At 38.0% G+C, this 26,508-nt stretch overlaps 3 protein-coding genes across 4 annotated transcripts; 1 reads left to right on the plus strand and 2 right to left on the minus strand.

The window, feature by feature from the left end:
• Positions 1 to 1,846: 1,846 nt before the first annotated feature.
• On the plus strand, positions 1,847 to 5,282 carry LOC133729647 (putative serine/threonine-protein kinase). 2 transcript variants are annotated; one of them, XM_062157213.1, is made up of 7 exons: positions 1,847 to 2,236; positions 2,419 to 2,534; positions 2,642 to 2,754; positions 3,232 to 3,442; positions 3,544 to 3,781; positions 4,066 to 4,216; positions 4,647 to 5,282. In XM_062157213.1, the coding sequence occupies exons 2-7, from the start codon at positions 2,453 to 2,455 to the stop codon at positions 4,971 to 4,973; spliced, it is 1,122 nt and encodes a 373-aa protein (XP_062013197.1). In that variant the 5' UTR covers positions 1,847 to 2,236; positions 2,419 to 2,452; the 3' UTR covers positions 4,974 to 5,282. The 2 variants fall into 2 exon arrangements, with proteins under 2 accessions (XP_062013197.1, XP_062013198.1); XM_062157214.1 differs by having other exon boundaries at positions 2,419 to 2,510.
• A 218-nt stretch (positions 5,283 to 5,500) lies between these two features.
• LOC133729649 (clathrin light chain 1-like) lies at positions 5,501 to 7,755 on the minus strand. The gene is made up of 3 exons (XM_062157216.1): positions 7,257 to 7,755; positions 6,301 to 6,454; positions 5,501 to 6,194 (listed from the first exon to the last, which is right to left on the minus strand). Exons 1-3 carry the CDS (start codon positions 7,619 to 7,621, stop codon positions 5,742 to 5,744), a joined length of 972 nt encoding a protein of 323 aa, XP_062013200.1. The 5' UTR covers positions 7,622 to 7,755; the 3' UTR covers positions 5,501 to 5,741.
• Positions 7,756 to 8,723: 968 nt separating this feature from the next.
• LOC133729648 (RNA polymerase II C-terminal domain phosphatase-like 1) lies at positions 8,724 to 17,226 on the minus strand. The gene is made up of 17 exons (XM_062157215.1): positions 16,527 to 17,226; positions 15,252 to 15,728; positions 14,756 to 14,966; positions 14,507 to 14,664; positions 14,314 to 14,384; positions 14,119 to 14,221; positions 13,887 to 13,970; positions 13,102 to 13,683; positions 12,930 to 12,993; positions 12,411 to 12,541; positions 12,256 to 12,309; positions 11,622 to 11,718; positions 11,201 to 11,436; positions 10,984 to 11,067; positions 10,347 to 10,412; positions 10,185 to 10,252; positions 8,724 to 9,488 (listed from the first exon to the last, which is right to left on the minus strand). The coding sequence occupies exons 1-17, from the start codon at positions 16,800 to 16,802 to the stop codon at positions 9,380 to 9,382; spliced, it is 2,871 nt and encodes a 956-aa protein (XP_062013199.1). The 5' UTR covers positions 16,803 to 17,226; the 3' UTR covers positions 8,724 to 9,379.
• Positions 17,227 to 26,508: the final 9,282 nt, after the last annotated feature.

Consider the following 26,508-nt stretch of genomic DNA (forward strand, 5'->3'; position numbering starts at 1 on the left):
TCTCGAAAAACACTAAATCATGTAGCTCGTACTATTTTCTTGCACCATGAAGAACAGTTTCGGAATCTAATTAAACATTAGTTCCTCAACTTGACAAAATAGGAAGTGACATGAAACCATAAAATTATGAACTACTAAAATTAGTTACGCTATAACAGTCGAAGTCCTTAAATCTATACTATTCTACTTGTTCCCACAAAGTCACAAACATACGTTTGACTTTGGTATATACCAGAAGCGTATTCTTATATGTACGTCTAGATGAAGAATTATTCTGCTACTCACGACTTTTATAGTTTTATATAGTTGAAAACTTGAGATCTTCCAAGATTGCATGTCTTCAATTCATTCTGACCATGGAAAAAAATGAGTGGTATAGCAAACTACAAAGTACAAGCAGAAGCAGCCGGCCAATTAAATGGGAGGCATTTGTTGACAAATAGCTGTGAAAACCCAAAGATATTTTTATGTGATTATAATTACATATATTCTGCTTACTTGGTCCTTTTTATTTTGCTGCATACTTAGTCTTACTTGATGCCTATCACTATCATAATCAATATTAATTGTTTTCCCTGGTTTTGATACATGTTGTATAACTTTTCCCACACGAAGAATGGTAGAAGATGACTGGTGTAGAGATTAAACCATTCATTACGATAAATTTGATTGAGGTGTGGAAGACTAGGAACAGAAGAGCAAAATTCGTGGATAAGTTTTTGAGAGAATAAATTACGTGAAGACGTGGCTGGTTGATATGGATCCAAATACACGAAGCTCATCTCCAGCCATTGACTTCAAAGTTGCATTGCCTTCATAGAACTAACTCTTTTTGGTCTCGAGGTACGCTTGATAGGCGCCGACTCCGCGGATAACACCCGATTCGTTTGGGATTTATTTCCGTAGTAGTATTTTTTTGTAACGTAGAGCTTTTGTTATAACAGATTTGCTCACTTAAGGGATAATTTTAAAGGATTATGAGTGATAAATACATTTCAATCTCATGTATTAAATATAAAAACAGAAATTATAACAACTTAAAACTGTGCATTTTTTTTCAGCTGTCACACTCACTTGTCCCTCACAGTCCCTTAAAAACTGTCCATTATGAGAATGTCTTTTTGTTCTAATGTAAAAGATGTCGTCTAAATTTATTTGTTAAGTCGTATTTTAATGTTATATTCTCGACGCATTGTCCAAACTATTTATGCTCTCGTATCATTAATACGACATCTTATGCAAATTTGAGTAAGAATGTCTATGTTGTTCTATAAGTTGCCCAAAAGGCTTCGCTTTGTAATTGTTTCCTTTCCTTCTCAAAAAAAGGAAAAAAAAATGTCTATATTGTTCCCATTATGAATCAAAGGGTTTGTGTGCTGATACACTGCTTGTATTAAAATGATCTCAACTCAGTTTTATGTTAAACACCCTACACAACTTTGAAACTAAACTAATCGTAAACTTGAAGTGATATGGTTTTATAACAAGTCGGCACAGACACTTCTAATAGAGGATTATGCAAAAGTTTTCGGTCAGTCTAATCTCAAAAACAAAAGTTGTTATTTTTATGAAAAGTTTGAGAAAACTGTTTCTTTTTTTAAGAATAGTGTGTCTAATGCTGTATTGAGTTTAAACTGTTGAATATATATATAAAAAAAAAAAATTCTATACACTGACAGTGCTAGTGAACTTAATATGTAATATTATTCCTCAATATTTGTGGTAAATCTCATCCGAAACTGTTACCTAATATGCAATATTAGTCCTTAACATTTATGATCAACCTAATTCACCCAATAAATGCATAATGATGTGGAAATTTTGAAAAATGATGCAATGCAAATTTAGAGAAGCAAACCATCAATGATGCATTGAAAGGTCATTTTCAAGCTTCAACAGCAGTTGGAAATGGGAACGCTCTCAGTAATGGGAAGCCTCAAGCTCGTGCAGCTGTGCTATGACTCGTGATTCTGAGAGAGAAAAGAAGGACCCTTTCTTTAGTCGAAGGAACAAAAGAAAGAACAGCTAGAAAAACCAATTACAACAACTACTAATATAATAACAAGACGACCCTGATAAAGCTGTACTCTTTTTTCCTTTGGTGGGTTTAATATTATTTTTTATGTATTTAATAGTTGATTAGAGAATTTCAAGCTCTGCAAGTTTGCCAACAAGTAGGAGATGTTAACCCAATTTGAAGGGATTTGAAGTTGATTAGTCATCAAATATCGACCAGGTGGGTCTTCAGCTTTTGTTTATATAGTGTTTTTTCGTTTTGGAGATTAAAGATTTCGTCTTTGGGTGCTTTGCTGAAAATTTGATGAATTTGGCAATCTGGGTAGGTCTCAAAATCTGATTTGGGAAGGTGGATATGATCAAGTTGAATTCTTTTTGATGTTTGTACTGCAAATTATGCAGGTTTAGAAGATAGAAGTATTTACTGTGGACAAGTATGAGTTGCAAATGCTTTGGTGCTGCTTCAGTTGTGGAGAGGAGAAGGAGTAGTTCAGGTCAGACTAATCATGGTTTGGATGGTATGCAGGATATGTGTAAATGCTTTGCTTCTATGTTCAAGATTATTATGAACATCATGCTTGATCTGTCATTGCCTTTGATATGATTTGTTTTGTGTTTTGCAAAGGTGATTTGCCGGAAAATGTTAGAGGTTTCTCCCATAATGAATTGAAATTGGCGACCAATAATTTTCATGCGAGCAATAAGATAGGGCAAGGAGGTTTTGGAATTGTGTACAAGGTACTGACAATTTGCATATGGTTTATCATTTTAGTGTTATTGCAAAGAAGTTATCCTGTAATTGAACTGTGTTATTGATTCGACTTCAAAAGTAATTGGGATTTTTCAGACCACTTCAAGCTGTAATCTTGTGTATATTGGAAAATGGAAACATTTCTTTGTATATTAGAAACAAAAATCTCACCTTTCTAGATTGGAGAAACTTTTAGACTTTGTAGCTCCCTAGTATTATGATTTTGCTTGTCTATGGGGCATATGTTATTCGTCAGGTTGTCATTGAGAATATAGTTACCAATGTGGTTTGGGAACTTCATATTGGTGACTTCAATACAAAGTTTCTTTCTTAGAATTTTAGCTTTCGTTGCTGGTGTTATATTGATGAAGAACAAGCTTTAATTATGATTTTACAGTATTTAGAATATCAAGATGGCCTTTGTTCTTCACATTTATCTAAGTAAACTAGCTACATTTTGCTAGGGAACCCTAAAAAATGGAAGGCAAGTTGCTGTGAAGACACTTTCTGCTAGGTCGAAGCAGGGAGTCCGTGAATTCTTAAATGAGATTAACACTATATCAAATGTCCGGCATCCAAACCTTGTTGAGTTGATTGGGTGCTGTGTTCAAGGAGCTGACCGGATTTTGGTCTATGAATATGTTGAGAATAACAGCCTTGATCGTGCATTATTAGGTAATTGAACAAGAGCCAATGGGGACTACATGAAAAGAAAACTAAAGGTCCATATACCCAATGGGGACTACAGATCTAATTTGTCTTCTTTCCGTTTGTAGGTGCAAGGAATAAAACCATCAAACTGGATTGGGAAAAAAGAAAAGCCATTTGCTTGGGAATTGCTAGGGGTCTTACATTTCTTCATGAAGAACTGCAGCCCCATATTGTCCACAGAGATATCAAAGCTAGTAATATACTCCTTGACAGAGATTTAAATGCAAAAATTGGAGACTTTGGGCTGGCTAAACTTTTCCCAGATAACATCACTCATATTAGCACCAGGATTGCAGGAACAACGTATGTTATCTTTCATATTTGTTGCTGGTTATTATTTGTCATTTGACACTCTATTTTCTTCTGTGACCCAAAAGTATGAGATCTTTGTTGCTTGTTTCTCTAAAGATCTATTAATTTCTTCATTAGTGCTCTGGTAACATTAGAAATAGTTTGGTTCAAACATTCTTATGGTTTTTGTCTTCTACAATCCTTTTTTCCATGTTATGCTTTAGTTTTGTTCTTGGAGTGATATGATGAGTGAAGAAAAATAGCTGTCATCTTATGCTTAATTTTACTCTGTGCAGAGGTTATTTGGCACCAGAATATGCATTGGGGGGTCAGTTAACCCTGAGGGCTGATGTTTACAGTTTTGGCGTTCTCATACTTGAAATAGTTGGTGGCAGAAGCAGTGCCAAGGAAAACTGGGGTGGGGCAGAAAAGTTTCTCCTTGAATGGGTGAGTTTATTTATTTCCAGTTTTCAAAATTATCAAATTTATACTACATAATGTCTTGGTGATTAAAAGATGGACTTAGATGGAATAGACAACAATGGATGTCCTGATGACCAGGTCTGATGAATTAATAATTGAGATTTGACACGCTACATGTAGATTTTGTTAATGAAATGTGGAAATTATTTTGTTTGATTGAAGTAGCTGATAGTTGATGTTCATGTCCATCTCTATCTAAGACTGTAGGAGTTGATATCACACCCTTGAATGGCATAATATTAATTATTTTCTTAAGCTCTCAACTGTTCATGACTGCATTTAATTATGGTCTTTCATTGTAAGCATGATAAAATATGTGCTGGTTAATTTCCTTGCTGAACTTGCTCATATTAGTAACCACTGTACCCTTTTACAACCGTCTGTTCTTCAATAGGCATGGCAACTCCACGAAGAAGGGAGACTATTGGAGCTAGTTGACCCGGAGCTGGTGGACTATCCTGAGGAAGAAGTCCTTAGGTACATGAAGGTGGCCTTTTTCTGCACTCAAGCCGCATCAAGCCGAAGACCACTGATGAGCCAGGTTCTTGACATGCTCTCAAGAAATATCAGGCTCAATGAGAAGCAACTTACAGCTCCGGGTTTCTTCAACAACTCAGGGGGGCTCGCAGGACCCTCTTCGAGTAAAAAATATGGTACCGACTCAACTACCAACCAGTTGAGTTCTGTCCCCGACACAATAACTCAAGTAACGCCACGTTGAAGAACAATGCTTTGCAATTTAGAAGCAAAATTATATGCTAGTCCAGAACAAATTATTTGTGTTGCTAGTAGTCCATAGAATTGTTTTCTACACATTTCCCTTTTTTAGCTATTTTGCAAACGGAGAGGGTGGTTCGACTTTGAGCAGAGATTATTCCAGGTAGCGGATCTGTCAAATTAGGTTAGTCTGGTGGCGAATTTTTTTTTTTTCCTGATTTTATTACAGTTGTATTATTTGCTTCTCAAAGGTATGATGAAGAGAAGAATGTTGTATAGTAATTCAGTGATTACTGAGTGAAAGTTTCAGTTACAGTAGTTGTATCACTCCGATTGGAGGGAATGTAGAGTCAAATTTGCTTATATAAAAGCGATATGATGATTCAATTCTGGACTATTAACTAAGAGATAAACACTCGTAATCACTAATAGAGCTACAACCTCCAAGCCCATGTTTTAAGTTCTCAATTTTGTTGTACCGCATTAGTCATACCTAAAAAGATGTATAGTACAACAAAAAGAAGAAAGCTGTTTCAAAAAAGAAGCAATATTCATAAAATGACTGTAAAACGATGACAATCTCAAATCCCAAACACATGTCCAAAACCAATGTATATAAAGGCCTCCATAATAAAGCTAAGACCCATGGAGGCAAAATATTACAATATTCTGATAATTAGTAGCGAATGAAACAGGAAGATGACAGCCGATAATGAAATTAGAGATATCAAAATAATAACAAATATGGAGAGAGGTGGAACATTTTATCGACTTAAGCAGATTGTTCCTCGGTAGAAACAGGAACTGCTTGTTCCGGTGCATCTGAAGTGCCATTAGAGGTGGCATCTTTGGCTTCTGAAGCAGCAGGCACCGCAGCTTCTGCAGACCCATTAGTTTTAGATGCTGATGCTGCAGTCTTCACATCTTTTGCATCCTTTCCATCTTTTGCATCTTTTGCATCTTTAGCAGGAGCAGGTGGTTTAGGAATCATGTGAGGTGGAGTTGTATGCTTCAGCTTCAAAAGTATTTGTCGCATCCTTGAAAGATCAGTGGGTTTTCCAGGCTTTGGTCCCTGAATGACCGTGATTGATGGCTTCTTGTCCTGATCCTTCTTGCCTCTCTTTTTCTCGATGTTGGGAATTTCGTGAGGAATGAGCTCGGCTATTGCTTTCCAACTTTGCTTGTCTGCGTTCTTGTGGAAGTTCTCTTGATCAGCCAAGAACAACTGCTCCACATCAAAACTAACTTGTTAGCATTGAAATTGTTCGCGTTGAACACTCTAAAAATGGTGCACAAAATAGAACAGCAGAAAATTGCAATCCAAAACTTACCTTCTCCTTTTCCCTGTTCTGAACCTTGTTAGTCTCAACATTAAGCTTCCTTTTCTCATAGAATGCGCGTTTGAACTCCTCAGCTTCTTCAATAATCTGGATCCTCAGTTCTTTCTCTCTCTTTTCCTTCCCCTCAAGCAGAATGGCATTTTGACTGTAGCAGCAAAGTCAAAATAGGTGATTAGTTTCCAGAGGAATCCAATACCACTTAGTAACTTGCCATAGCCAAGGCAGCTCAACCAATGTGTATATACATATAACTACGAAAGAGGCATAATCAATAACTGCGACTATCTTATCATCGTCAATTTCCTTTTTTCAACTAGTACTTAACTAGTTACTCACCATTATAATTTTCAACAAGCAAGCAAACAAAGACATATCAGCACGCTGGCTAGAAAGCGTGCACCTTCAGGGAAGCCTTTAATAAAAAACCCTGCTTACTTGAAAACTTCGATGAACTTATTAACCCCAATATAACTATTTGAAATTAACTTTGCAAGTCACTCACTATCCGCATATCTTTAGAAAAGGTTCAAGGAACATATTATTCTACGAATAACAGAGCAACACAGCGAAAACGCAAGAAAATGTACAGCAATCCGGTATACACCAGATCATCATTGATAAAAAGAATCGAAAAGCAATCAGTGGCTTAAGAGCTTAAGAGCAGCTCTACCTGCATAGGATTGCAGGGTCTGCTATAAACTACACAAAACACCAAATGATCCTCTATGTTTATACACAGTATGAGCTTAATTCTCTCATGGATTATAGAAAATTAGATCCTTTTCTTGATTAAAATCTCTTTGCATACTGAAACCTCACAGATCCAACCACTAATCCACCCGAAATCCAAATCAAGCATACAGAATTTTCACAAAGCTACAGAATTTCACAGATCTAGTCCACCTCACAAAACAACCAATCAAATCAAAACCGGATCGGAACCTTACCTCCTCCACTCACGAAGAGCAAACCCTTCCTCCTGCATCTCGCTCGGCTCCGGCAGCACAGGACCGTCGGATGCAAAAACTCCGTCGTCGATTCCGTTCTCGCCGATTCCATATCCATTCCCGTTCTCAGCCGGAGCAGCCCCGAACGGCGACGAGCCGGAGTAGTTCGGGCTCGGATCTTCGAATCCGAACGGCGATGCCGCCGCCTGATCCGCCGACACTCCTTCGGTGGGATGCCCGCCGGAGAAGTCAGAGTAGGAGGCGTAGTCGTAGCTCTCGACGACGACCTCGTCCTGGTCAAATGGACGGTTGGATGCGGCGTTCAGATCGTCGCCGTCGATGCTGAAAGCGTCGAACGAAGCCATAACCGGGTTCGGGTCTCGGTTCTGGATCCCAAGATTCAATCTTTTTTTCTTCAGTGGATGAAAGCTTTATAGAGAGAGAGAGAGAGAGAGAGAGAGAGAGAGAGCTTAAACTTGGAAACTACTGCAGTGCCTCTTTAGTTTTTGACTCGTTTTTCCTTTTTATATAGGTAACGGAGAAGTATGAGGACCCAGGACCGAAAGAGAATTTACTTTTACTCAGATTGAGATTAGGTAATTTTTTTTTTTCAGAAAGTTACTCCTTTTTTTTTTTTTTTTGTCAAGTATTTTTTTTTTCTTTGGCTAGTTTGAGTATTACTGCTTTAGTCTTGCCTTTTCAATAGTGTACTCGTGTAATTTTAGGATATTTAAATTCAATCAAATTGTTCAACAATTACAATTCAACTTTAACGTGGTATATTGATTCGTAAAAAGTAAATTTTAAATGTAATGAGAGTCATTAGATTAACAGTCAAGTAAAGATCAACTCAACTGAGGATTCAATCAGATCGTTCAATAATTACAATTCGACTTCAACGTTGTATATTAACTCACAAAAAAATAAACGTTAAATGTAATGAGAGTCGTTAGATTAGTAGTCAACTAAAGATCAGTTCAATCGAAAATTCAATTAGATCATTCAATATTATTCGAATGTGTGTGGTTGAACTTCCGTATGGTATATTACCTTATGATTATCAAGGCTGAATTTAGAGATTTGATATCATGCCAACATGGGTGTTGGCACAACCACTTCAAGGCACCAACTAGCAATTGATTAGCATTTGTCTTTTTGACCTTTGTTGGTGCAACTGGGTGGTTGTTACCAAATGTTTTTTGCGCTTTTTTTTACCCCGAGTGAAAAAGTGAATCTCGAATTCACATATGATTAGCATGAATCAATCAAAATCAAGTATTCATATATGATTCACATGATGAATAACTCTCTATTCATACATGTTATTTCTCTGCTTATGGTAGTCTATAAATTTTAACTAATTTATAGTGCTGAGTAGTGGCAGAGATCCCAATTTCGTGTAGTGCTTGCTTGTGCTTGCACAACCATGATATGAAGTATCAAAGTAACTAACAATCCCAACACCAGTAGAAAAATTTCCACTACATCAATTATAACAAGTGAAAATTGTATTACAAGAGCTGAATTTACATCACTGAGACACTATGCAGTTCCACCTCAGGTAAAATATCCCTAAAAATTTGATTACCTATCCTCGTATTCCCAATCCTCAGAGATGGACACTGAAAGCAGTATCTAAACGTCAATGGTTAGAGCGCCGTGACTCTGAGCATGCCAAAAGCTGCCCTGGAAGTCATGTTTGGTTTACTTCCGCAGAAAGAAACAGTAATACATTTGTTACAAATCCAACCCAAATAAACTCTTTCAACGGTCTTGGAAAGAATGCATCAACCACACACAAAAAAAAAGTGGAGTTACATGGCATTGACTTCTAACATCGTGCAGACGAGGCAAGGGGAAAAATGTTGGATCAATGATTGGGAACACAAAGTCTCAAAATCGAAATCACCTGGCAAGCAACCGCCTCCCCTGCTTTTTAGAAGAATCTGAAATGAGGATTTTCTCGTCCACATGGCTTCTTCAGCCAACATGTTGTGAGACAACAACAAGCCTACGGCCATTTGGCATTTCTGAATCTCCACAGCCATCGCCCTTCTCTATAATATGTACTGCATGTCGCATCAGTAGCTATACCAAAATGGAATGAAAAGGAGGTAGGACTCTCAAGGAACAGGAGGAGCGTTTTTCGGATATCTAGCAGAAGAAGGCATCCGCTGCAGAACTTGTGGAAATTCCTGCTTCAGGCGTTTGCTTGGCATCCCTTGTAAAGGCCTTTTTATCAATTATCAGAAACACCAAATTAGAAATAGGGAATACACAACATGATTAGACAAGGAAATACTCTGATCTACATGTTATTAGGTCATTCTGCAGAAAAGTCCTTAACAAAAGCATGGAAACTTTTGAAAAAGCTATACCTCCCTCTGTCACATCATTTTGAAATGTCCTCATCTAATTTATTAGAGTGGCAAGACCTTTCATGTGAAAAAAATCATACCAAAAAAAGAAAAGGCAAGATGGATGAAATACACCAGCAAGTGCTTTTGTTTACAAGAGTCCAACCTAGAACATAAAAAAAGAAAAGTCCATTTTCCTCACTGCTGTGAAGTGTGAACTGGCCAAATGATAGAAATATGGACATGAAAAAACCCAAGGACTTGACCTACACCATGACAGCTGAATCAAAAAAGAATGAACTGGCCAAATGATAGAAATATGGACATGAAAAAACCCAAGGACTTGACCTACACCATGACAGCTGAATAAAAAAAGAATGAACTACTAACTCTTCAAAATGACATCTATTAGCACTCAAGGGTCCTAAATAGAAGAAGCTAACTGGAATTGAGCTATACGGTCCCCATAAGCACAATCATTGCAAGTCCCACGCCCAGTTGACCAAACCACAGAAAAGGCAAAAAAAAAAAAAAAAAAACAAACAAACAAAAAAATTGCAGAAATTCAGACCTTGGAGAACCTTGACATTTCTGACCATATAGTGTTGATCTTAGACTTCCGAGGGCCTTTTCAGCAGCCTAAGGAAAAGAAATGCAAGCGGTCAGATATGATTTTGGATAGAACTAAGGCCATAGGAACAGTTTCAAGTACTCAAGAGATGAGATAAATTACCTCCATCTTAGCCTCATCCCAAGTTAAGCCAATCCCCTTCCCCAAGACATCTCCATCTATTTCAACCTGAAACATGATACCAAGATAATTAGAAAGAAAGAGGAAGAGGAAAGAAAACAAGAAACATGCCAAGGATACTAGAGGTTGTCCTTTAAATAATACAGTTCCCTAATGTCAATAGATTCAATATCGGCACTTCTAAAAGCACAACCGAAAAATGTAACGGAAGTTGAGTTCCCAAAAGAACAATTCTCAGGGCTCACAAATCATCTTGCCTGAACTAAAAAGAAAATATTCCAGCTCGTTGGCAAAGCATGAATGATGATGCTTCATTATTAGTTAACTACATTCTAGTTCTTTTACTGATTGACAAAGTGAGAGGAGGATGTACTATTTTTGATCAATACAAGAAAAAAGAAGAAACCAAGTTCATGGAAGACTGCCTCGTGATTCAAATTAAGGGGACAATACATATTGTGATTGAAGTCTTTGTATTATTTTTGTTTATGTAGGTTCTTTTAACATGTAACTGGCTTTCTAAGGATCGCCATAATAATTCTCTAATTCAAGAGAATGAACTCGACTTTGAAACAAAAGCAATAGAAAACTTTGTTCAGAAATGTTGTCAATTACAAACCTGTACATGCACTTCATCTTTCTCCATTGAATTGGGTGGCGGAGGCCGTGGTTGAAAAACTACACCAAGACCCTCCATTGTACACTGAAGTGTTAAAATACAAACACGGCACATCAATATTCATTTAACATCATTCGGTCACCGCAATAATCAAAGCAATAGGAGAGAGAGAGAGAGTAGAAGAACTAGAATAAAAAACCAAGTTTTTGAGTCCTACCAGTTCCTTGAGTGCAGACACTGAACTCACGGTCTTCTTAGAGCTTTCCAGCCTAGGGTCTAGAGGCCTAGATGGCTCTGATGAAGTTGAAGATGAAAGAGAGTCCTCTTTTGGAAATGGCTGAGTCCCAAAAGAATTCATATTACCCATAAAACCATTGTTATTAACATTCGAAAACTTGCTTGCATCCCCATGAATAGGCAGAGAATCAGGCTTGCCACGGGAAATGTATATATCTGCAAAATCATTGTCCAGGATGGTCATAAACACGAATAAAGAAAACTGGGAGAAATCAAAATTCCTAGCATCTAAGAAGAGAACTAAGCAAATATATGCGACGCCAGACATGCACATCATGGATTATCAAGAATGGGAGAGTGCCCTAACTAGAGGAAAGAAATACAAGAATAAGAAATCTTACTGGCTAACTTTTTTAGAGAACCCTCCGCAGCCTGGAAATGAGCTTCCCTTCTTGTTCTCCCAGTTCCTTCACCAATTTTCTCTCCTGCGAACCAAGCCTACAAAAAGCAAGTTTTGATAAACTAGTTAATTGGTAACATTTCTCAGCAAGGAAATAGGCTACTTATGAAGTCAGGAAGAACAATTATGAGAAAAACATGGTGCTTGACCCACAAGGCATTTGAGTTTCATTACTAAGATAATCAGACCACATATAATTGGCAACACTAGTAATAACAATTCAATATGCCTCCAAGAAAAACAGAATGTGACTGCCTATATGAGCTCCCTCGCAACTTTGCCCAGCAAATTATCAATAGGGATGAAAAATTATAGTATTACTAGAAATTGTCTCATCTCTTACATTACCTTATAGGTCGTTGGAAAAAATGGAAAATGAAGTGTATATAGATTATAGATTGTCACAATTTACAGGACTTAATACTACACTGTTTCATTTTTCAAAGACAAGTTAAACCGTTTAATTTTAACATATAGGCATAAGCACATACCCAACAAACAAAGAATAATTATTAGATAAGTTCAAAACTGCATAACACTGAAACTAAGGTAGCAAGTCAAAGAACTGAAAGTACCTCAACATAAAACTGCAGTTCCGTGCTGGGAACCAAAGCTGGCCTGAACTCCACCTATTCGTTTTAGTTAAGGAAAGAGAATAATATAAGATGGAGCACCAGGGCTTAATACAAATAAACAAAAAAAAAATTCTGTAGCAAACAGTTCTAATTACCTTGGTCCCACACTTCATTGCAATTTCCTGTAAAACTCCAGCAGGAGTTTCTGCATTTGATATAGCTCGTCCAGATTCACAGTCAAAATCCCTGTTGCTGGAAGATGATCGATTTAAGGGAGGCTCCTCACCTTCAAAAATGCATATATCCATTATATAACACCATTCTCGATAAGATACAATGCGGCTTATATATAAGATAGTTTTCAACAAGAAGTTCTGTTGAAGTTCCATACAGACATACTTCAAAGTGAATATATGATACATCAAAACTCTTCTTTAATACACTTTTTTAAATCAGGAAGCAACACTTCACAGAAAACTTCAACCATATGAAGCTCTTGACAAATTAGAAACAGTGTACCGCTGCGGGTAAAGTAATTTGAAAGAACATAAGGATTCAGAACAGCAGCCATGACTGAACAAATGCAATTACATAACATATAGAAAAATGTTTTATTTAAAAAAAAGACCACTGAGAATCCTCTTGATATTCAATTAACGTACGCCATAGCTCACCTGAGAATGAATGGTAACCAGACATTGCTTGGTTAAATCTCAACCGATCATCTCTATGAAATGCCTGCAAAAAGTAATCTTTTAAGATCAATAATGTCCACAATCAAAGAACATCAGACACTGAGCAGAAAACTGAAGGATTGAAGCAAGATCAACACCAAGTGACAATTACCTCTTTTGGCAATCTCTGATTTTCTTGAAGAATTCTATCAGATGGCATAGAACTCTCAACTTTAGGGAAAAAAGCTGAATGATGAGGTCGATGCTTCTCAATCTGCATGGGTTCTGAATTTAAAGGAAGTTCTTTGGGTCCCATCCGGCTCAGTTTTCGTGGGCTCATCTCTTCCTCCACTGGAAACCAGCCTGCGCGTGATTGCACCCGTGGGACAGAGACTTGTACTTGGGGTCTTACAGGAAACGGAGGTTCGCTTGGTACAGACTCTCTTGTGTCCTGGCCATGCTGCAAAATCAGTAGCCTCCGCCTTGTATCAGGATCTAATTCTGATTCAGGCACCTCCCCTTCCTCTCTAGCAGGAGAACTATGCAAACCTAAATCTGCAGGGCCAACATGACCCAAAGGTTTAACTAGTGAAGCTGACTGAGGGAACTGCACATTATGAAAAGGCATCATTGATGGTTGAGCTGTTGGTAGTGAAACTGTGCTGGAAGAAGGCACTGTGTACTGAAGAGAAGCAAGCCTCGGATCGATGTTATTGACTGCTGAAGAGACTGTTGGAGCGGCTGAGGTTGCTTCCTGTGAACAAGATACAGGTAAAAAGAAGTTAAAATAAGCTAGCACGTATAGATAGATAAATATTCATCCAGAGTGCAGATTCACATCAACGGACATATACTTCCACAATCCAACCAAACAAGCAAAAAAGTACGTCTGTTTTATAGATTATGCCAGATTATAAATAAAACAATATACATGAATATGAAACAATCCTTGAATACCTTCAGTCTTCTTTCAACTTCAGCATCTGCCATGCCATCAAAAGGAACCTGATCTCTGTTTCCATTTGAAGCAGAAGTATCATCCTGAACAGCAAAAAACCATTAATACTAGTATCACAAAAATATGATGAGCAATGTGCAATGTAGAGGTTACATGAAGCACGCACGCGCGCACGCACATAATAACAACACAACAGCATGCCAAGAGTATTGTAAAATTGTTCCAACTGACCTCTGAAACTAGAAAATTGCTCACATCAGGAGAAGAGATATCTTTAATATTATCTTCGTAAAAAATTTCAGGAATCTTTTGTAGTAAACTGTCGTCAAATTCTCTGTTAAAAAAAACATCCAACAGAACACCGTTATTGAACACATAAGCAGTATATGTCTCCATAAGAATCGTTGGGCTTTATCACTTTCTTACCTAAAAAAGCCACCTCTGACGCTGCAGGCAACATTTCTTGCAACACATAAGACAGGGACAGCATTATTTGCCTGTAGCATTAGAAATTACAATGAGTTCAAGCTTAGGAAACAAAAAAAAAAAATGATGCACATGTAGATTATTTGCAATAGAACAGTTTTAAAGAGCTATAGCCAAATGCAAAGACTTTTACTTCAGCTTGAGGAGCATAGTAAGGTGCAAATGCAGGAACAACGTGCACCCGAGGTTGATCTCTGTCATCCCACACTTTCAAGCGATCATCAATCACCAATGCCATCTTAGGATGGCATAAACTTTCTTGGAATACATTGAACAGCGACTTCCTTAAACCTGTATAACAAATTAAATAAATTATATTTTGCAGGGAAATGGACGAGCTCTTTTAATTATGTAACAAAAATCAGAAATGAATGACACTCACCAGACTTGACACAAACGATGCGGTCCAGTAATTTATTTGCGTTTATCAAATTTGATTCTGGATCGAGAAGCCTCCACATTTCTAAAGCATAATCCCTTTCGGCCATTGTGCAGACATAAACTTCAAAACGCTTGCGCCCTCTTGCAGTCAAGTAGCTCCTAAGATCCTCCCATGCAGGTCTCAACCTCACGAGAACACTTGTATCGCGAATCTAATGAACACCATAAGTTGATGAGCATATAAACTAGCATGCAATAGAAAATTAGAAAACATGACAAAACAAAGAAAGGTGTGTGTGCAATCTAAAGAAACAAAACAGGGGAATGTTGGAAGCACAAAAACACAATATGAGTATAAATCAATGACAAGAAAAATCAACTGTTGCATCATTTCATGGTCGCTCATAATTTGCAATGCAACAATGAGGGATAAACAAAGTCACTAAATATGCTTAAGTGGGAGACTTAGAACTAAAGTGAAATTGATAATTATGTACCTGCGGATTAATGCGAGTCAGGATAATATTTTTCTCCTGCAATCGTATAAGTGGCCGGATGATAGGTTGATGGTTGTCAGACAAGGCTGGAACAACCTCAGACTGAGTTTTGATCACCCTCCCATTTTCAACAACTTGATCATTTTCAGCATATTGCTTCAGTATAAACTTGTCATCTTGATATCGCTTGATCTCTGCCTGCATACCAGAAATCCTTTGTGGGTCCACCTCGCAGTTTATTTTCCTCTGTAGGCCCTCAATTCGATCCTCGAATGAACGCATTGTATTTGCAACAATAAGCGTTTCATCAAGATCAAATACAATGCCAAGACATCTTAGGTTCAGCATGCCAAGGCAAGAACTGTATAGTCCAGACGATACGTTGAATCCCCAAAAACATGGATGCTGTTTTTCATTATTCCTCGAATACATGGCAACCAAATGCAGCTCCTCCCCTCCTAGGGCCATAACTGCAGTCTGCAGTTAAAATATGGAATCATTGTCAAGGTTTGCAAAGACAACCATCCACGGGAATGAAACTTAATTAAGAAAGGATAAATTTACTGATTATAGAGCAATATCACATCTCATTAAAGAATAGCATTACTGATTGTATGAAGAGAGTACCAATACCAGTACAAGTCAATGAGCACATATCATTCACATGATAAAAGCCAGAAATCAATGACATGCTTAAGGTTCATAAAGGACTTTGTACTGCATTCCAAAAGATAATGGTACTAAATACTTCTCAAATATAATTCAAGAATTCTTCTCTCAACATAAACTGCAGCAACAACAAACGAATATCCAGTTACGTAAACTACACAAATATGCAATCTCATCACATCACAACCCTAAACAGAACAACATTGATCAAGTACACATCAGTAAGACAGCAACAGAAATTAACATGGTATATTCTTAGCATAGCAGAGTCAATTATGCCCAATTTAGCAAGTTGAGGAATATATTTCAGCTTACAATTCTACAAAAACAGAAATTTCAGTTCAGAAACAGTTCCCACAATCTAGTTAAACCTCAGACAGCTGACCTAAATTAGTACAAAAATTTTCTGGGTTTCACTGAAATTCTCAAAAAATCAAGCAAATCTCAAAATGGGTCCCCTGTAAAACTGTCCAGAGTCCATTATCAATGAAAGAGGGTTCATTATGAATCTGAATTACAACATGGGTTTTCTTTCTTTCTGGCTTTTTCTTGATTATTAAAGTTCTTAGTTCAATTTCAATGGGTGGTTTGTGCTTTATGTAATACCTTGTTCTCCATGATACAGGAAGAGTGCAAAAGAAAGAGCGGCGATGTGTCCTGAACAGAAGAAGAAGAAGAAGACTTTGACTCCATTTTGAAGCAAACCCCATTAGAGCTAATGGTGTGAAGCACAGCCACAGGTGGACACCTCTCACTGGATTGCGAAAAATGGCTTATTCTGATTTCCTTCAACTCATCCAAGATTTTCTTGTTGTTCAACTCTTCTGGGTATACCTCTACCTCCCCAAGTAACTCTTCTCCTTTATACACAAGCTTAAGCATTTTCAAAAACCCCCAAAAATCCCCCAAAAAAAAAAATTAAAAATCAAATCTTTATTCCCAAACTTCGATTTCTCGTCGGATTTCGATCCACAGAAACCATCGCCGCCGTCAAACACAGCTAATTGTGACTGTAATCCAATAATCCGATTTAGGAAGAAAGAACACAAAAGAAGATATAAAAAAAATTAGGGTTAATTTCAAGTAGAAGATGTTAGATCCGTGATTGATGAATACCCCCAATAAGTTTTTTTGTTTCCAAATCGAATCGGTGCTTATATCTGTGGTGCTGAGAGAGCTAGCTAGGTTTTTTTGTTTTTTGTTTTTTCTTTTTTTGGTGATGATGAATTGATGATGATGAAGAACAGAGAAGTCGTCAAGAGAAGAAACCCTAGATCCGGATAGCGAAAGGTCAAAATAGCACTGCAATTCATAAGTCAGATAGTAATAATATTTATAAAAGAAAATATGGCTTGGGGTTTTTAATTTATAAAAAAATTAGCAGACCCTTGGCTGTCATGGGCCATTTTCTTAATTTGCAGGATTTCTGATGCTATAAATAAATGTAACGAACTTGCTCGAGTCTGTTATAACACATGAAAGAGATTCAGAAAACTGACGTGTACTGACATAATCGGACAATTGGATAATATAAATTGTCATTTTTTGTTATTTTAGTAAATAGTTAATCACAATTTGTAACTCACAAGTGCCAAAGCTGCTATTGTATATTAAGTGTTGGTTCACTTGCGATACTCATGCAGAAAAGAATTTTGTTATTTTTTTGGTAAAAAAAGAAATTGGTTGTTGCTATAAAGAATTTTGATTGGGCCATTTTCTTAATTTGCAAAAATTGTGTTTCTATAAAATGTTGATAAGAGAATGGGGAATTGATCAAAAGCACCTAATGTACACTTGCATCAACAGAAATTGATGAGTAAGTAACATCAAATGTAGTTTTTTATTATTTTGGTGAAACATTGACGGTAAATATCATATGTGATTTATCATGGTTATCAAATATATATTTTTTATTATTAAACAATCGTTAACTATATCAAGAAATAAGATCACCTAATATCAGTCATATGTGTTGGTTCAGTGCACTATTCATGTATAAAATAATTTTTCATTATTACACGGGTCTCGGGGGTAACTGGACGTGTTTGAACTTTAAAATATTTTTAGGGCAATTTTGTGAAATTGGGAAAGTTATGGGGCGGTTTGGAGACTAAGAGAAGCAGTACGTTGCATATGGGGATTGGGTTACAGTGTATAACTGTATATGGCTGTGGTTTTAGATTTTTGTCGATCTTTGACTAATTGACTGCTCGCATGAAGGTTTCATTTGCCTTCGTCTGGTTTTGTATATGTCAAAGTGTAAATTTAGGAGGGTTACAAAATTGGTAAAAGAGATATGTCCATGAAATTGATTATTTTTAGTGAAGATTGAAGAATATTAACAATTTAGACTTGCAATTAATGATTTTTTTTTTGTTTTTCAGTAATAAAGTGTATGGTCCTTGCATTTTTAATGAAAAATTTTAATGACCTTTACAATACTATGTATTTAGTAAACGCTGAATTCGAATGAATTTACGAATTGTTCCGTATTCAGATGTATTGTTACATCATTCGTGTGTGAAAACTTTTAGAGCAAGAAAATGTGATATAAGAAGAAAATTGTTAAAACTCAATCTTTTTTATCGTTCGATAGATAATATGGCAATAAAAAGAAATGAGACAGGGTTAAACTTGTCCTCATTATTCTCCTCCTGCCAAATTTCATCCCGCCTAAATACAACATCTTTATCCTAACTAGATTCTATGTACAGGATTCCTAGTTATCATGGGACAGGATCGATGAGAATGGGTTACTTTTGTCCGCCATGTACTCGTCCCCCCAAAAATAACACGCTAACCATATTCCACATTTGGAACTCCTTATTCTTATATAGTAAGACGAATCCGAGTAGAATTTTTCCTTGCTATCCTCGCCGCCTAAATACTCCACCTCCATGCTCCATCTTTATTCCTTTCCTTTGATTTCTCATTAGAGTTCGATCCACATAAACCATTACTGTTGTCAAACAGAGCTCTGTAATCCGATTTAATAAGAAAGCCTTAAAAAAAAAAAAAAAGGGTTATTAGGATGTTAGATCCTGTTAATGCTTAAGATTTGGCGGTAGCTAAACCTTTGTTAACGCTGGTTCGATGGGCGGACCGCTACTTCTATGATCTGATGATTTTCGCTACCTGTCAAATAAAATACAAAGGGAGTGTTTTGGGTATATTATTTTATTAAAAGAGGGGGATAATTTTGAAATACACAAAGTTCTTTCTTAATTTTGATTGGGCTGCCCTACCGCCACGTGGTTGGGCAATCCCTATCTAAGAATTTCTCGATAGGTAGTAGAAAAACTTCTCGAACAATTACCACATTTTCTACTTTTTTCAATTCTTTTGTTTTCTATAAATTACCATATTATCTCTATTGATTAATTATATTTTACAGTTTTTTAATCAATAAAGGTTAAATCGGTAAAAAAAATTAGTTTTGAAGAGCAAACTCTCTTATCTTAATAAGAGTATAGATCCTAGAGAAAAACTGAGTGTGAACCCTAGAGAGAAAAAAAGAAAACTGAGTGTGAACCCTCCGGCGGCACGCCCTAGTGGCGGCGTCGTCGGAAGGGGTGAAGGGGACTTAGTGTCCGGTTATCGTTGTCTGTGGAATAAGCCCAATCGGAGGGGCGGCTGTGCGGTGGCTTCATTCTCCAGATCGCGACGTGGTCATGCCGGGGAAGTACAACGCGGGCTTGGCGGCTTGTGGGTGGTGCTGGAGTCGTTCTCCTCACGAGCGAGAGGCGGACAGCAGGAGGCGGCTTCGTCTGGTGGTGCGAGGACGAGATCTGAGGGGATCAGATCAGATCGGGGTGTTTCGAGTTGGTCTGTTTTGCTTGGAGTCGTCCGGTGGAGAGGAGTGGCTAGGTGCAACGGTGATGCCTGCTGGCGTGTTGGGGAGGACGGAAGGATGGAGGAGCGGCCTGAGTTTGCTCGGTGCGGCGGGTTGGCCGCCGGTGGTCGGACGGCTTGGTCTCGATTTGCGGGACGGGGCCGAGTTGCTTGCAATCAGCGTCTCTCCTTGATTGGGCTAAGTGGGTTTTGGGTCTGGGCTTGGGATTTGGGCCCAAATTCCCTTTATTTTCTGTTTTATTGCTTTTTGTTATTACTAGTTAATTGTGGTTATATGCCGGCAATAAGTCCCTGCTATTTTAGGGTAGGGCGACGTGGGCGTTGTCCCGGTATGCACACTCAGTATGTCTTGTCTGGCCTAGCGAGGCGGCGAGCTATTTGCTTGATCAAATGGATGCAACATCCTAGTGACAGGATGAAATTAGGTGTCGCCGAGTTTATTTTCGTGCGGCAACATAGTGGGAAAGTTGTGCTATTTGCAATTATGCTTCTTCGTAATAGAGTTATATTTCCAGTATGTCACCGCTATGTCAAAGCAAATAGAGCAGCCATTCGTGCACTCTTTGCTAATTGGTGCTTGTTAGAATACATAGATTTTGTGGAGAATCTGGGTATTATTCTAGGATGTTCTCTCTATGCTTATTGTAATTTGGGGTTCAGGCTCTACGTCCCCCCCTTGTATTCTGCAATTTCATTAATCAAGGCTTGAGGGCAGCCGCACCAGCCTCACTTCAAAAAAAAAAAAAAAAAAAAAGAGTATAAATATCATTTCAAAAAAAAAAAAAAAAAGTATAGATATTAGCCTCTTAACATGTGCTCCGTACATGTCAATTGGTTTTTATTTTTTAAAATTAAAAAAATTACTGGAATTTCTGTCATGATTTTGGGAAAACTTCTCCTTTTTTCATGGAAAGTATTACAATTTTTTCATATTTGAATAGTCTATCTTATCCTCATATATAAATAATTTATTTATTAAGATCTATATTTTGTAGGGGCATAAATGGTAGTTCAAAATTTTAACAATTACCTTAAGATTTTTTTTTTTTTTTTTTTTTTGAATCGAAATAGGTCATGGAATATTATAATTCAGCGGGCAGTACTAGAAACGACACATCCCTAAGGGGCCGACAGAAACAGCCATCCCTTTAGGACATATAAATGACCTATACTAGACAAGACAAAGCATCGCACTCCCGGATACACCCATCTTTTAAGGACTTTTACACACCTTTATTCTTACAAAGCTTATAAAACTCATAAGTAATTTAAATAAATATAACAAGCGAGCACCTAATAATTGGCTTAATTATATAATTTTTTTTTTTTCAAGAATCCACTTTTTCTTTAATAAACTAACCAGACATTTGGCCTCTAAGTAAAAAAAGATAATATTATCATTTTTATTCTGAAGGTTTAATTCATTGAATTAGTGATAGAAATTGTCATTGTATAGTGTGACGAGTCTAGTTTTTTGAGAGTTCTCGCTCTCGGCTCTCCTTTTTTGATAAAATTACTATTAGTTTTTAATTAGATTTTAATTTCTTGAATGAGATGTGAATAGGAGGAAAATGAAGCCCAATTTTCCAAACCTCACTTACAGATCTTGCAAGCACCATTTGATCATTTGAAATTGGGCATACAAATCATGGGGACACCTTCACAATCACAATCCATTGTAGACTGTAGAGTAATTGCTGCGAGTCTAGGACTCACATCGTACCTGGGCTTTAGTTGATAAGCTGGGGAGGAAATATGGATCAAGAAGCTTTTGGGCTTTCCCCCAATTAGCCAGCCGAAAAGTTAGCTCAATTTAGCAGCTAATTCCTTAACTGGGTTTCGGGTTGTTTAATCAAACCTCGGTGAAAATGTGGTTCGGGAAGCTTTTGGGCTTCCGCCCAATCGGGTTAGTTGGAGGTTTATTAGCTCAATTTAGCAGCTAATTTCTTAATTGGACTTCGTAACCACCTTACCGAGATTTGATTAAACAAGAAAGCCCCGCCCTGCCCACCAGCCGCATATCTCAAAGATCTTAGTTATTTGATAATTTAACTAGATGAACCCAAAGGAAACCCAAATTTTAATCTCCAATTAATTCTCTAAGCTCCTGGACAAGGTGATATCTACTAACTTGAATCAGTACTCCCAAGACGGTGGTGTAACAATTGACTTCAGTTAAGGTGATTGGGGGCGTGAGGATCGCAACTCCTTCTGATCAAGTCAATGGGTCTACATCTCCCAAAATCTTAACAGTCGTGAATTTAAGGAGGAGATTTTCTATTGGGACCTCCCAATTTGCTCATTTGACCTCTACCTCTTTTGAATTATTGAATTACATATATATCCTCTTATAAAATGACAATTATAGACAATGAATTTTAATTAACTAATATTTTCTTTACAAACCTCTCAACCTAGCTAGTTTTCACGATACAGTGGTTTTAAACCCTAGACCTGTGATCTTACTCTCATCCATGATAACGTTCCCGTTCTGATCACAACGTCAAAGCCAGCAACGTGCATAAGAGCTATTGCAACTATTTGAAATAACGTTATTAATGGATACACAATTCAATGTTTCAGAGCCTCCAAGCAAGGTATTATTTGAATACTAGTATAAAGTTTGTTGTTGATTAAAAGGCTAAGAAATTTTTTCAGAACTCTAATTAAGTTCTTAATCTAGACTTTGTTTAAGGTTTGGTTGGAGGAGGAGAGTTTTTGGATGGGAGACGATGGCTTTTAGTTTTTTTTTTTTTTTTTTTCTGCGTTTGGTTATTGCTGGTGTTTCTTGCTTTGTTTTTTTTTTTTCTTCTGCGTTTGTGTTCGACTGTAACATTATCAATCTTCTTAATGGCCTTCAGTGTGTTTAATCACCACATAGGAGCATATGAGTTTGTTTCGATTAATAGGAGCATAGGAGTTAATGAGTTAACTTTTATATATAAATATTGTAGTCAAACTATGTGTGCGTACTGCAAGTATGGTTCTAGCTAGAATCATGATTTATTTTTTGTTTAGTAATAAAATATGGTCCAAGTTTGTGTTTGCATGCAAAATATAAAAAAAAAAAAAAAAAAAAAATCAAGGAATGGAGGTGTAGTGAGTGAATTAGAGGTATAATGAGTAATTTCTTGTTTTGTATGTGAATAATATAACTAAGGTTATTTTAGGAATTCAAAAGGAGGTCTAGTGAGCAAACATTGGGTATTTAAAAGCAAGAAGGAGGTGTAGAGAGTAGAGAGGTCAGATGAGCAAATTTGGAGGTTCCAATAGAAACTCTCTTTAAGGAGTCATCGAAATGAAAAATTCAAGAAGGCCGGAATGTAAAATGTTAAATAGGAGCTTGTGCTCCGCAAAGAAACAAATTTATATGTGAACTACCCGCCTTGCTCATTACTTAGATGACCATGACTGAAATCTAAAATAACCGACATAACCTTGCAACATTATGTTTTGTTTTTAACGAGTATTGATATGAAAATGTATCATATTTTTGACAACTATAAAGCCATAGTTTACTATACACATTTTATTAGGTATACTAGTTTGTTGTCACGCATTCTTTCACATTTAACGGATGGGAATCCCTATCCAAAAAAAAAAACGAAGACGGGAATTTCCCGCCAAAACGCTTTGTGGCTGGCAATTCCGTTAGAGCAAGTAGTTGGTTAATACTGCGTATTTGGCAAGTCAGTTACGGAAAAAATTTCAAAACCTCCCCTTAAAAAAAAAAAAAAAAACACGTGTAATTTCCGCAGGCCTCTCCCACACGATTTTGGCGTGTGAATAATCTCCCGCCAAGAATTGGTTGCTTGCTTTGTAGTTCGCAGCGATATTCTCGGGGTCACAAGAATCTAACGGACTCGCCCTCGCCTTCGTTATATAACTACTCTCTTACTCTCTCTCATTTCTCATACTCTATTTTTCTCAGTCTCTGATAAAATCAAGAAACCCTCTGATCCTCTCATGGCGACTTACCACAGTGCCTCACTTTCTTTGTTCATTCTCTTCCTCGCCACCACTCTCACCGGAACCGCCGCCACCTCCACTTCACCCCTCACTGCCTCACCACCACCACCACCTCCACCTCCATTCCAGTCGTCTCCTCCGGTCAAGAGGCTTGAGGACGTCGTCGCCGAGCCACCTCTCGGCTTCGGTGACTTTACAAGCCGGATTCCAAAGATCGCACCCGTGTCTCTCACTGGAAACGACGTGCAGGCCTCAGCGCCGGCGTCACCTCGGCCGTCGCCGCAGGACCTCGATGAGTTCACGGAGGCAGCGATCGACTTCGGGAGGTTTGCACACGTCATCACCGCCGGCGATCATCTCTCGCGCGCGACCGTCTCCCTCTCTGCAAAAGACGCTGTGTCACGCCTCCTGGCCTCAGCGCCGCCTTCTCCTCCATCGTCACTTCCGGCATCTCCTCTGGCCACTACAACGTCGCAGCAGAACGTCCAGCACGTCACCGAGGCACCGATCAACTCCGGGAGCTTCGTACAAGTCATTGCTGCCGGGACTCAGCTCTCTCTTCCACAGAGCATGACGGTTTTCCACTCCGAAAACGACGAGGTACCGGCCACAAACGAATTCTTGTCACCGGACCACGTGGTGCCTCAGTGGCTGACGTTTGCAGATTTGATTCTCTTGGAGACCGGTTCTCGTCTTCCCACTCTCCTTCCCTGAAGATTTATAACCATAACCAACAACACCGCCGCGAATTACACTATGAACAACCGTCGGATAATTCACCCCAACGCCTTTGTCACGAGCGCAACCGCCTTCTTGAAGACAAACTATGCAGTGGCACGCATGGCCTCAGGCTCGCTGCCTCCTGCCACGAAATCTACACTGAGGAAAGTCGAGGACATTGTCGAGGCAGAGATCAGCTTTGGAAGCCTGGATAACCTCATCTCTGTGATGAATCCGCTTTCTCTTCCTCAGAACGCCAGCTTTATCGGCTCTGAAAACGACTCTGTCTTACGCGTCAGTGGCCATTCGTCACCTCTATCATCCGACGACGAGAGTGACGCCACAGCAACCGAATGACCCAAATTTTGTCCCTAATCATAATCAAGAAGATAACATGTTAAAGGAAAACGAAATTGGACACGAATTTTTTCCCGCCTAAATATTGCATTTTCATCCTAACTAGATTCTATATATAGGATTCCTAGTTCTCATGGGACAAGACAAGGCGGGATTACTTCTGTCCTCCTGCATTCCTCACGCCAAAATAAATAATATCTTAACCATATTTCATATTTGGAATTTCTTGTTCTCACATAATAAGAAGAACTAGAGTCAATCTTTTCCTCGCTATTCTTGTGCCGCTAAATTTTCTCCGCCTAAATACTCCATCTCGCTTGATTTATACATGCATGGATCAAATTTATCCTCACTATCCTCGTTCTACCAAATTTCCTCTGGATATCCTAATAAGACTCCATGTATGAGTTACCTCACTCTCGTGGGATCAAATAAGGCAAAGTTAGGTTTTGTCCACCTTATCCCCACTCCATCAAATTTGCTCCCACTTAAGTACTCCATCTTAAGAACATTCTATGTATAGGATTCCTCATCTCATGGGATGAGATAAGACTGGTACAAGTTTGTAGGCCTATCCTTGTCCTACCCAAAATTCTTCATCATAAGTATATTCCAATTTCAGCTAGAGCTCTTTTGTTTGATGCAGTCAACTCTGGTTGGCCTAAAGGGTTTCCATCTTTATAGTATTTCCGTATTAAAATATAATAATAATAATAATAATAATAATAATAATAATAATATAAAAAACTTATTCCATATTTGGAATTACTTGTTTTCATGGATGAAACGAGGTGGATTATCCTAACTATATTCCTTATTTGAAATTTTGGTTTCTTTTGAAATAAAATTTTCTCCATCTCTTATTTTCATCAATCGGCGTCAGGAATTGGGCGAACGTCAAAACCACAATCGCTGTGAGTCCTCTCTCTTCCACCACAGAATGCCACCTAGGCCACCGTCCCGACGTCATTTTCATCTACAATGCCGCCGTCTCCTCAGCCACAGCTGCTCACATACAAGGTTTTGGAAGAGTGCAACACCAACATCTGATACCCAATCATACAATACTTGTTCAACCTCTAGCACGGGATTGCAAGTAAGGGTTAGAGTGGTTTTAGACGCGTTCTTTGGAGTTATCACTGGCAGTGGTGGAATTGTTGTTGCATTTTTGAGTTTCGTAGGAAGCCACATCATTACAGTCCTGATGACAGGGTATGCTTTTGCATTTCTCGCAACGGTGGTTGTATTTGGCAGAGGCGCAAGTCTGAAATGTGGCAGTCTATAAATGGCCAATCGCCGAAATTGAAAATAAACTCTGAAAAATTTATGTAATATTGTTTACATCGGAGAGGAAGACATAAATTATCATTATCAAATTTTTTGTTTATTTGATCAAAAGCTTGAAGATTGAGTATTTCTATATAGAGTATAGACCATCATTGCACAAAGACATCCGAAAATTGTACAAATCCGTAAACATTTTTTATGCCAGTGTCTCCACAATCTATGTAGCAACAATTAACTTAATTGGCAACAATTATTTTACTTTACTAACTCTACCCACTCCCAAAAAAATGACTTTCGCTCTGCTAGGGTTTTGCAACGCCGCAAACCTATCTGAGCTATGTATGGGGATCGCAGGCCGCAAGGGTTGCCGGTTCTGGCACCACCCCCGTTTGGGGTCTTGGGT

This window comes from Rosa rugosa, chromosome 2 (assembly GCF_958449725.1).
Source record: "Rosa rugosa chromosome 2, drRosRugo1.1, whole genome shotgun sequence".
Classification (NCBI taxonomy): Eukaryota; Viridiplantae; Streptophyta; class Magnoliopsida; order Rosales; family Rosaceae; genus Rosa; species Rosa rugosa.

Excerpts from the sequence above, each read along its gene's own strand:
- LOC133729648 (XM_062157215.1), bottom strand. The coding sequence starts at position 16,802 with ATGCTTAAGCTTGTGTATAAAGGAGAAGAGTTACTTGGGGAGGTAGAG. Across the intron at positions 15,729-16,526 it reads CCTGTATCATGGAGAACAAG|ACTGCAGTTATGGCCCTAGG; the intron begins GTATTACATAAA and ends TTTTAACTGCAG. Across the intron at positions 14,967-15,251 it reads TGACTCGCATTAATCCGCAG|ATTCGCGATACAAGTGTTCT; the intron begins GTACATAATTAT and ends GGTGTTCATTAG.
- LOC133729647 (XM_062157213.1), top strand. The coding sequence starts at position 2,453 with ATGAGTTGCAAATGCTTTGGTGCTGCTTCAGTTGTGGAGAGGAGAAGG. Across the intron at positions 2,535-2,641 it reads GACTAATCATGGTTTGGATG|GTGATTTGCCGGAAAATGTT; the intron begins GTATGCAGGATA and ends TGTTTTGCAAAG. Across the intron at positions 3,443-3,543 it reads CCTTGATCGTGCATTATTAG|GTGCAAGGAATAAAACCATC; the intron begins GTAATTGAACAA and ends TTCCGTTTGTAG.
- LOC133729649 (XM_062157216.1), bottom strand. The coding sequence starts at position 7,621 with ATGGCTTCGTTCGACGCTTTCAGCATCGACGGCGACGATCTGAACGCC. Across the intron at positions 6,455-7,256 it reads GCTCTTCGTGAGTGGAGGAG|TCAAAATGCCATTCTGCTTG; the intron begins GTAAGGTTCCGA and ends TTGCTGCTACAG. Across the intron at positions 6,195-6,300 it reads AGAACAGGGAAAAGGAGAAG|TTGTTCTTGGCTGATCAAGA; the intron begins GTAAGTTTTGGA and ends GATGTGGAGCAG.